A 10,387-nucleotide genomic window follows, 5' to 3' on the forward strand; every position below is an offset into this window, starting at 1 on the left:
TCCTTCTTATGACCAAATAGCTACTTCTGTCTTTTCTATATGTAAAAGTATTTCCTTACCCTTGATGTCTATGGCAAGGGAATCTGATAATGGTAACTGTTCATACAAGAAAAGTACTGAAAAAAGGACAGGTAGCCCTCTTGATATTATCATCACGTCCAAGGGACCAATCGAAAATTTTTGAAAGGAACCCTCCATTTGACGTTAGTTGTTCCTCAAGGACACGCTGACGGGAAGCACTGATTAACCGCTAGCAAATTGCCTCGGAAAACCAGAATCCATGAAATTAAAAAGCATCAACCTTTTTGCCCATTTTTCGGACACGATGGAGGCATTTGAGAGTTAACCGCGCGTCCTAATTTAAATCTGCACGCTTTAAATTCAGTATTTGGGAGAAGTGTACCCTTCAAAAAACAAAATGCTTCCCGCTAATCCGTGAATGCGCTATCCGCGCAAAACAAGTCACTGCCGCGACGCAAAATCAAGATTGAGCAATTCAAGGTGATTTCCTGCGGGCTACGTTACGTTTGCCGTGGAGACTCCTTTTTTTCGCCTGCCCTTCACGTCATTCTCTCCCCGGCACGTGTCCTCGTATCCACTCTGCTGCTAAGGATTTGATGGGTGAGCCAACCCCTTTCCTTCCAGACACGCGCGCGGGCCCGCAATTCCCTCGGCGCTGCCCCAGCCTGCACTGCTCATACAGGAGCTTCGAGGAAGGTGGGAGAGTGCAACTCGGGGGGAGCTGTGCGATCCCGGCCTAGGAACAGGTAGAGTCCTCCGACAGCCAGGCGCGCTTTGCATTGGAGCTTCGCCTCCGGGACTTGATGTGTGCTAGCCTCCGGATGCTGAAATGATCCCGAGCCGGAGGGGTGCTCGGGCGCTGGCTGATCCTGAGGCCGGCCGGATGCGGGGCCCCGGCTGGGGAGGCTAGGGGGCAGGCCTCGCCTGGCTATGGGCTGCTTGCAGAGCGTGGCGTGCAAGGCGCGAGTGCGCAGGGAGAACATCGTGGTATACGACGTGTCGGCCTCCATCGAGCCGGGAACCACCGCCATCGAAGAGACATCGCCCATCGTGCTGCGCTACCGAACACCCTATTTCCGCGCCGCCGCTCGCGTCCTTATGCCGCCTATCCCGCGCCGTCACACCTGGGTGGTGGGTTGGATCCAGGCCTGCAACCACATGGAGTTCTACAACACCTACAGCAACCTGGGCATGTAAGTGGAGCGTGGGGGAGAGCAGAGCAGCCACGGGAGCGAGCAAAGGGCGACGCCTTCGCTACGGTTGCCAGTCCACCCCTAACGACCAGAGTCGTTCAGAGGGTATCATTTTGTCTCCCTAGTAACCGATTCGCTACCAAAAAGAAGCGCTTCCGCGACAGAAAGCATGGACTTGGCGCTAGCGATGCCCTTTATCTAGGCAGATGGTCTCCTTAGCAAAGGATATCTGCAGACTCTGCCTGCGCAAATAATGCCTGTGCCCTCTAGCAAATATGGCTGCTCCCCCCCCCCCCTTTAAGTCAGAAGGAAGACACTCCTTTATGTGGCAGACAACAGACTTCCTTTGGGCACCAGTGCCCTTGGCTGCTTTTTGCCTGGCTAATAAGTGTGGTGGAGGAGATATTCTCCTAGGCATTGCCCTGCCTGCCAATCACAGCTTCAGCCCTCATTGAAGTTTGTGCATTAAATAGTAGAGCACATTTTCTATGCACCATCTTCAGTGAGCTTTTGTCACTGCCATTTGTTGAGGAAGTGAATGAGATTATAGAAAGTTGCTCTTTGTATTTTTCCTTATATTTTATGTGCCATTGCCAAATTACACAAGGCACAATTGATCCATGAATAAAATCATTCATCCTGTAGAAATGCTACTTTAGTCAAGAGCTTCCTGGGTATTTCAGCTAAATAAAAAGAAATACAGAAAGGAAGATTTATGTAAAAAGTGGGTTGGCCCTTTGTTGTTTAGTTATGTTAATATTTTGCTCTCTTCTTGATGTTTCAACATCTATAGCAATAGGAACATGGCTCCACAATGGTGCCAATTTAAAGAAGTCAAACAGGTGACTGATTTATCATCATGGCACTGGCCTTCATTTCTCCTTTCCTAAAGAAAGAATCCTGGACAGAATGCTTGCCAAAATTACCAATTTACATTTGAAAGTATGAAAACCGCAATGCACACATTTAATCTGAATTTGATTTTTGTGTATTTAGATTGCTTGGACTTTTGAGGCAACCATACAATATTCCGCTGTGCACCCAGAACCTTTTCTGTTCTTGACAATAATAGTTGACACTTCAATACCACTTTATTTCAGAAGATACGAAGATAATTTTAAGATATCTCTGTAAAAACCATGTTACTGAGAGAATTCCTGCACATGAGTCACTCAGCTTTACAACAAGCTTGTTAATTGTGGAATGTGTGTGTGTGTGTGTGTGTGTGTGTGTTGTGTGTGCGTGCGTCCGTGCATGCATGCATGCATGCACTCACGTACACACACACACCTAACATGTGCATCTTAACATCTGTCTAGGAATTCAGTAACATATTTCTGTCAGAAAGCTCATTTAGCCTTCATATTAAGATACATGTATGGATATTGATACATGTATGGATATTGATACATGTATATTAATGATATATACATGCTAAAATTATTTCAATGTTCTCTCTAATAATTACCAAACTATCAATTTATTGAAATACTAGAACACATCAGCAGCATAGAAAAATAAATATATATTTTCTTTAATTAATTCCGCAAAAGATAAAATGAAATTATATTTGTCCTTGTGATAGCAAAGACTGAGTTCGTCTGAAAGGTCTTGTAGAAGAATTAACCATAGTTTTTCTCAGAAAAAAAGCTTATTTGTTGTTACTTTGGGAATCAATTATCAGGGAAAGCTTTGTTCCAAAATGTAACCAAGGCATTTTGTGGCTTTTAAATTTAATATTAAATTGCCTTCTGAATTGATCCTCATGCTTCCTAATGGTATTTTTTTCTTAATGATTTCTCTGCCTGGCCTTCATTGATATCCTGTAAAAAAGTTATAAAGCAAATACCAAGATAATTGTTGTTATTTCATTGTTAGAATTAAAGAACTCATTTGTCTCCAGTTTTTCACAATTAGTGTATCTGCTATTTATAAAGATACAAATATGATGGATAGATACGATTACTTCAGCTTTGATCATCAAAGAGAAGAGTTTTTTCTTGGTGGATGCAAAAATAAACTTCTGGGCATCTGTATTTTTACACATTGCTGTGCTTCATCCTGTATGCCCTCTCATATCTGTGCTAATTCAAAACGTCTATATTGTATTCCCCAGTTGCCAAATGAAATTCCTCTTACACTATTTCTATTTATTCTTTAGTATTACTGACTTAAGGCATTTTCACAGAGATAACAATTTCATCCCCAAACCATCAGAAACATTTTTGAACTGCCAATGAGTATTTTTTCTCTTACAATCCTCACTTCATATATTAACCTACCAGGACTTCCTCCCTCCACCATTCTTCCCTTACCCAAATCTTTGTTTTTCTAGTGAGGAAAAAGAAAAAGGGAAGTGATAGAGGAGACTGGCAAGACACAGCTGGATATGCATAGTTTCATGGGATTAGCGGTCTCTTTTCCAAAGAAACCTCATACCTTGAATTAAAGACCTGGCTGGACTTGGGCGGAATAGCAACTTGAGTCCCAGAATTTCCCAAGAGTGGTTCCTTGCTAGGAATGTTTAGGACCATAAGCCGAGGACAGGACAGAAACAACAAGAAGTTATGGAGGATCTGAAGTAGTGGCAGAGATGATAGACATTCTGGCTGACAGGAATTGCTTCTGCTCATTCCAAGTTGTTGCTGCATAAATTATTCTATATGTGCTGCAGTTTATCACCATTCTTTATAATCTGCACCCATGATTTACTCCCTGTTCAAACTTAAACCCCATCAGGTTCATGTCTACTTGGTATTTTTCGGAGTATAAGACACCAAGGTTTTGAACAGGCAAATTTTTTAAAAAGTAGGTAGGTAGATAGAGGGATAGAGAGGGAGAGAAAGAGAGAGAAATATGGTAGGTAGGCAGGCAGGCAGGCAGGCAGGCAGGCAGGTAGGTAGGTAGGTAGGTCGAGAAAGGGACAGAGAGAGAGAATTAGAGAAATACAATAGGTAGGTGGGGAGAGAGAGAGTGTAGATAGGTAGGTAGAGGGATAGAGAAATAGAAAGAGAGAGAGAGAAATACAGTAGGTAGGGAGAGAGAGAGTAGGTAGGTACGTAGGTAGAGGAGGAGAGAGAAATACCATAGATAAGTAGGGAGAGAGAGAGAAATACAGTAGGTAGGTAGGAAGAGAGAGAGAGTAGGTAGGTAGGTAAATATTTCCAGATGTATTTATCCATGTGCTGGAGAAGGAAATCACTGACAATCTGCAGCACCTGACTTTTTTCTGCTAGCACAGCACTTGATCAATGTAATTCTCATCAATCAGTTAAAGAGCTTTCCAAAAGGAAAAAAAAAAATTTGCACTCTGCAAGCCTCCCAAAATTGGCCATGTATAAGGTGTACCCAGATTTTCAGTCTCTTTTTTGAGAAAAAAAGGTTCATCTTATACTCCGAAAAATACGGTAATGTTATCTTTGTTTACTTAATTCATAGTTGTATTGTTTGAACAGAAGTTGAGGGAAGCTGGATATAAATATAAAGCAAACCAGCTTATGAGAGTGTTCAACTCGTAGCCGGTTTAAGTGGCGACCCATGAGAAGCTCAGAGGGGATTCTCCCCGTAGTAGTGCTTGGCGTGATGTGTTGAATTAGAAGATAATGGTCAACCCATGTTTGCCAATCTCCCAGGCCCATCCTGGATAGGGCCTCTTTTGCAGATCTCACCATTCTCTCTGCCTGACCATTGGAGGTCGGATGGAATGGCGCGACCAGGGCATGCCTGATTCCCTGTGCTGCTAAGTAGGTCTAGAATTGCATGGCCATGAATCTCATTGTCAAAGACCAGGACATCGGGCAGGCCGTGTGTGGAGAAAAGTCTCTGTAGTACCTTGATGACCGCTTCTGCTGTAGTGGGGGTCATGAGGACTACCTCTAGCCATTTCGAGTAGACATCAACAACTACTAAGAATGTCTGGCCATGATCTGGGCCAGCAAAACCTATGTGCACCCTAGACCAGTGTTTCCCAAACTTTTGACATATGTGTACCCCTTCTATAATTTTCGTAACGCTGAGTACCCCTCATAAAAAACGTATGCTTTAATAAAAATCAAAATATATTTATTTCTTCTTTTTTTGTTACATACGCAAAATAAACGAAAGTTATATTATAAAGAACATTTATTTGATTCAATGAGAAGGATGAAATTGTTTAGGTTGAGATGACAGATCATCATAATTTGGTTCCCTGGTTGTTAATTTTAATCTGAGATGCGGTTCCACGTCCAATAGTCTGTTCCTTTTTGTACGATGGCCCCAGTTCCCATGTAAAAACTGCAATACGCGCCTATTTCTTTCCTTGTTCTGTGGGCGCAGCTAAGCACGGTGCAGTGGATATTCCCATGTGATCCCCACCAAACTCCGGTGCAACATGTACCCCCACCAAACTCTTCCCGTACCCCTGGGGGTACGCATACCACATTTTGGGAAACACTGCCCTAGACCATGGTGCTTGAGGTCGCTCCCACTCCTTAGCGGGAGCCTCTGAGGGAGCTGGTCTGCACTCCTGGCACAGTGAGCAGGTAGCCACCCATTCTTTGATCTCCCTGTCCATGTTAGGCCACCACGCGTAACTCTTAGCCAAAGACTTCATCCTGACAATTCCAGGATGCCCTACATGTAAAGCCTCTAATACTGCAACTAGGAGTTTGGGTGGAACAACGACCCGGTCCCCGCACAGCAAACAGCCATTAATAACAGACAATTCATCTCTTTTACAATAATACATTTTGAAATCAGACCCAACTGGCCTCTTGGGCCACCCCCTCCACACCCAGTTCAAAACTTGTTTGATGGTGGAGTCTCTTGCAGAGTGGCGGGCAATGTCACTATATGATACAGGACCAGTCTCTAAGCAGTCAATAAGAAGGACTGGCGTCTCGGGGGTAGGGTCTGCAAGAAGTTCTGGCAGCGGGCAGCGACTCAAAGCATCGGTATGCCCCAAGTTTGAGCCTAGACGATGGACGAGGCGATAGGTGTAGGCTGCTAGGAAAATAGTCCATCTGGTCATTCACGGCGATAATGATACAGGAGTGGGACGGTCCCCAACCAGCAAGCCCAGTAGCAGTTTGTGGTCTGCGATGAGTTTGAAATCACAGCCGTAGAGGTACTCATGGAACCTTTTTACACCGGCCACTGCAGCCAAAGCCTCACGGTCCAGCTGGCTGTACCGCTCGGCAGCGGACAATGTCCTTGAGTAATAGGCTATGGATGCCTCGGTTCCATTGGGCATGCGGTGGCTGAGGAGCTTGCAGCACTGGAAGTAGTGGAAATGGCAAGTAGTGGAAATGGCAAGACAATATGGCATGGTCTCCTCTGTAGCTTGCGCAAGGCGGGAAATGCGGTTTGAATTTGTGCGCTGCCTTGGCGCGGCTACTGCGCATGCGGCAGCTGTCATCTTCATTTTCTGAGCTCTTAGCCTCTGCAGACTCGCAATGTACGTGTGCGCTCTTTCGTGCGTCTTGTGGAGTGCTTTGGCACTGCAGGGTTTCTGTAGTCATAACAGCAGATTCGGATGCCCTTACTTTGTCCAAGGCAATTTGTAGAGTGGGATTAAATTTGGCAAGTAACCTCCTCTGTAAATTAATGTCCCGCACACCGCATATGAGGCGGTCAAGTATAAGTTCGTCTAGGTCTCGGAACTCGTAGTACGCTGCGGCCTTTCTTAGAACTGCAACATACTTGTTGATCGATTTGCCTTCCTTATGATTGCGAATATTAAATTTGCCGGCGGACGTGCTTAGACTGCTTGGGAGTGTAGTATATTCTCAGCATCTGTTGGAGCACTGACCAAGCGGCTGATTGGAGCAGTATTGGTTCTGATAGGTCTTTGGCTGTTTATAACACTTCCCGTCCACAGTAGTTCAGGAACATGTTCTTCTTGCGGCCTTCAGAAAGGCCCATGAGGTCGTTCGCTTCGAGAAAGCAGTCGAACCTCAGCATATACGAGACCCAGTGCTCAGTGACTGGGTTGTACGGTGGGGTGTGCATGGCCATTTTGTGTTCTGAGGGCGTTTTGAGTTGGCCGCTCAAAAATGGCTGCTCAAAGCCATGCTGAGCTCCAGGCTGGATTTACTTGGTGGATTGCTACGCTCTTTTGGGTTCGCCTAGTTGCCTTCCAATCCCACCTTCGTCGCCAGTGTTAGATTGGGTAATGGAAAGGCACACTCAGGCTTAGACAACAAGAGCTCTTTATTGTAACAGAACAAGTATGTACAATCCAGCGAAGGTTCAGTCTGATCTTGGACCCCAGTTACCCTGTGCCTGGTGCCGTGCTCTAAAGTGGCAGGATGAGAGTCCTGGGATGTGCTGCAGTGGCAGTAAAGTCCACCTCTCTCCCCTTCAGCCCTGTCTTGAACCCTTACACAGCCTTCTCACCTACCAGCATCCAATGGCAAAGCACTTTCTGCTGTCCAGAAGTACAATGGATGCTTCCAAATGACATCTTTTGGAGCCAGAGAGGTGAAGGAGGGAAATTTTATGCCAACATTTAAAGTGCAGGGCCAGGTTTACAACAGGATAGGGAGTATTATGGCGGGGCCTCAGCAGCAGTGTTCATTTCTCCAGATGTACTTTGTTGGTGATGATGACAATGAGAGGGACATCCATTGTGGAATCTACTCAGGTGTTAATCCACAACTGGTTAACCAACTGCAAAAGTTGTGCGTGAACGCAACAAGTATATTCTGGAACTTAAGGCTGCTGTTGATTCTGTTCCTAAGGGCCACAAGGACTTCCAGGTGGTGATTAACACCAATAGGAAGCCTTCTGGAGAACACCGAGATCATTTCAATGCCCCCACGACTACGGAAGTGGCTATTATTATTATCGGTCAGGAGTTTGAGAAGAGAGATATTGTTCTCCACAGCAGAGACAACAGATCGTTACGAATCAGACGCAGCGTGCCTATGACACCCTCCAGTACTCTCTGATGTTCTGCCATGGAGAAGATGGCTATTACATCAATATACCTCAGTGTGACCCAAACACCAAGGTTCCTCTCAAGAAGACCATCTCTGCTGCTGCTGCCTTTACAACTACAGGATAATGGAGTGTGATGGTGACGAATGCTACCTACTGCTGTTCCAGTTCCATAGCGAAGCACGTCTGTTCCTCTTGGCTTCTAGGTCCTCGCTAAGAAATGATTTTTCGAAATGACCATCAGAGCATTAGTATTTCCTATATTATTATTAACACACTCTCATGCTAAGGAGTTCTACTCCCCCTCCCAACCCAAAAAGAAATATCTTCCAAATGCAAAATACAAGCAGAGGAGAGGAGATTCATGCTACATACTGCTGTTCCAGTTCCGTAGTGAAGCACAGGTATCCAACCAACTAGTAAATTATAATAGTAATATCAATAAAATAGAGGTGTAACAACAGAGATGTATATTATCTGTAATGTCAACACAGTGATAGAGAAAATCCTCCCTCATAATATTAAATCCAGAAATTTCCAATAAAGTAGCATGTTAGAAAATTCAAGAAAAGAAAAGGAAAAATAGTGAGGCTTTGAAAAGCAATTTAATCAATTCACAAATAATTAAGATTTTTAGGAATACTAGCTTTGATGGCTATATGTTATTTTTAATGTGATAGTGCCTTTGTACTAATTTTTTCTCTACTCACTTTTTTCTTTAAAAGCCTAAATAACAGATAGCAAGTTGTGACTGTGTTGTGATCATTTTATAAAGCACAGGAATTTACAGTAATTGTTTAGTAATTGTTGCTACATCTTTCTTAGTGTATATTTTTCTTCTGCTCTTTCTAGGTCAAGCTGGGAACTTCCAGACTTGAGAGAAGGACGTGTAAAAGCCATCAGTGACTCTGATGGAGTGAGCTATCCCTGGTATGGGAACACCACAGAAACTGTTACCCTGATTGGCCCTACCAATAAAGTTTCCAGGTTTTCAGTCAGTATGAATGACAATTTTTATCCTAGTGTGACATGGGCTGTCCCTGTGAGCGATAGCAATGTGCCACTATTGACTAGGATCAAACGGGACCAAAGTTTTACTACATGGTTAGTGGCCATGAATATGACTACTAAGGAAAAAATAATTTTGCAGACTATAAAATGGAGGATGAGAGTAGACATTGAAGTTGATCCCATGCAGCTCTTGGGCAAGCGAGCCCGCCTCGTGGGGAAAGCTCAACAGGAACAGCCTAAGATTTTGAGCCGAATGGAACCCATCCCACCAAATGCACTAGTGAAACCCAATGCCAATGATGCCCAGGTCCTCATGTGGAGGCCTAAGAGAGGTCTGCCTTTGGTAGTGATACCACCAAAATAAAAAATAAAAATGCATTTAAATGAGAACTTTTGCCACTCTAGAATGGATATCTGAGCCAAAGAAGACCTTTCAGATTCACCTGCCTTTTGTTACTGCAAGTGTGAAGAGGGCTTCTTCAATATAGTGTTAGATGGCAATGGCCAAGTATGTGCCATTGCAGAATAGTTGAATTCCTGGACTTTGGAAGAAGAAATGTTATTCTACACTTTCAGGGGCATTCTCATGAAGAAGAAAGTTTCTATTCTTAATCTTGAAATATAATGAATATGAATATAATTTTCAGTGCCTGTGGCTAATGCTGCTTCCCAACCAATTAAATGTGATTATAAAGACTGTTCTTATGAGATATTTATGGACTCCTATTGTCTTGCTTGATTTCTGCTGGTTTAGGACAGGAAGGGATGGCAAATTACCACATTATAGCTATGCATTTTAATTGATAATCAAAATGATCAGTCTGCTCATTGGAATGAAGAGAATGTTTACAAAAAGCAAATACTGTCAGTTTAATCTCATCAGTATAAAAAGAGCAGTTCTATTCACGAGGAACTATCCATAGTGCTGAATTTTGAAAATCAGGACCTTCATCTAATCAACTTCTTTCTGGGGCTAATTATTTGAAATAATGAAATTAAGACTTTTTGCATGTTTTTCAATGTGTTCGAGTAATTGTAACTCTAGGAACTTTGCCATAGAGTTTTACCAAGCTATAGGTGAAATCCAAGATAAATAACTGGCAACAGCCTAAGTATTTAAGGAATGTTTTTGTTTTCATATACTAACTCTGTTTTTTATACAAACGTAAGGGATATCTGCACATAGCATGTTTTGGGGGGAGAAATAATTAATTACATTTGGGATGGAAGGTGTTCAGATG

At 43.4% G+C, this 10,387-nt stretch overlaps 1 protein-coding gene across 1 annotated transcript; it reads left to right on the top strand.

Annotated features, from left to right (window-relative positions):
• The first annotated feature begins 896 nt into the window (after window positions 1–896).
• FAM78B (family with sequence similarity 78 member B) lies at window positions 897–9,510 on the top strand. The gene is made up of 2 exons (XM_032226071.1): window positions 897–1,214; window positions 8,988–9,510. Exons 1-2 carry the CDS (start codon window positions 952–954, stop codon window positions 9,508–9,510), a joined length of 786 nt encoding a protein of 261 aa, XP_032081962.1. The 5' UTR covers window positions 897–951.
• Window positions 9,511–10,387: the final 877 nt, after the last annotated feature.

The sequence above is a fragment of the Thamnophis elegans genome, chromosome 11, assembly GCF_009769535.1.
Source record: "Thamnophis elegans isolate rThaEle1 chromosome 11, rThaEle1.pri, whole genome shotgun sequence".
Classification (NCBI taxonomy): Eukaryota; Metazoa; Chordata; class Lepidosauria; order Squamata; family Colubridae; genus Thamnophis; species Thamnophis elegans.

What these genes read in the sequence shown, in the direction of transcription:
- FAM78B (XM_032226071.1), top strand. Translation starts at nt 952, where the DNA reads ATGGGCTGCTTGCAGAGCGTGGCGTGCAAGGCGCGAGTGCGCAGGGAG. An exon ending in ACCTACAGCAACCTGGGCAT is followed by an intron (nt 1,215 to 8,987) that starts GTAAGTGGAGCG and finishes TGCTCTTTCTAG; the next exon opens with GTCAAGCTGGGAACTTCCAG.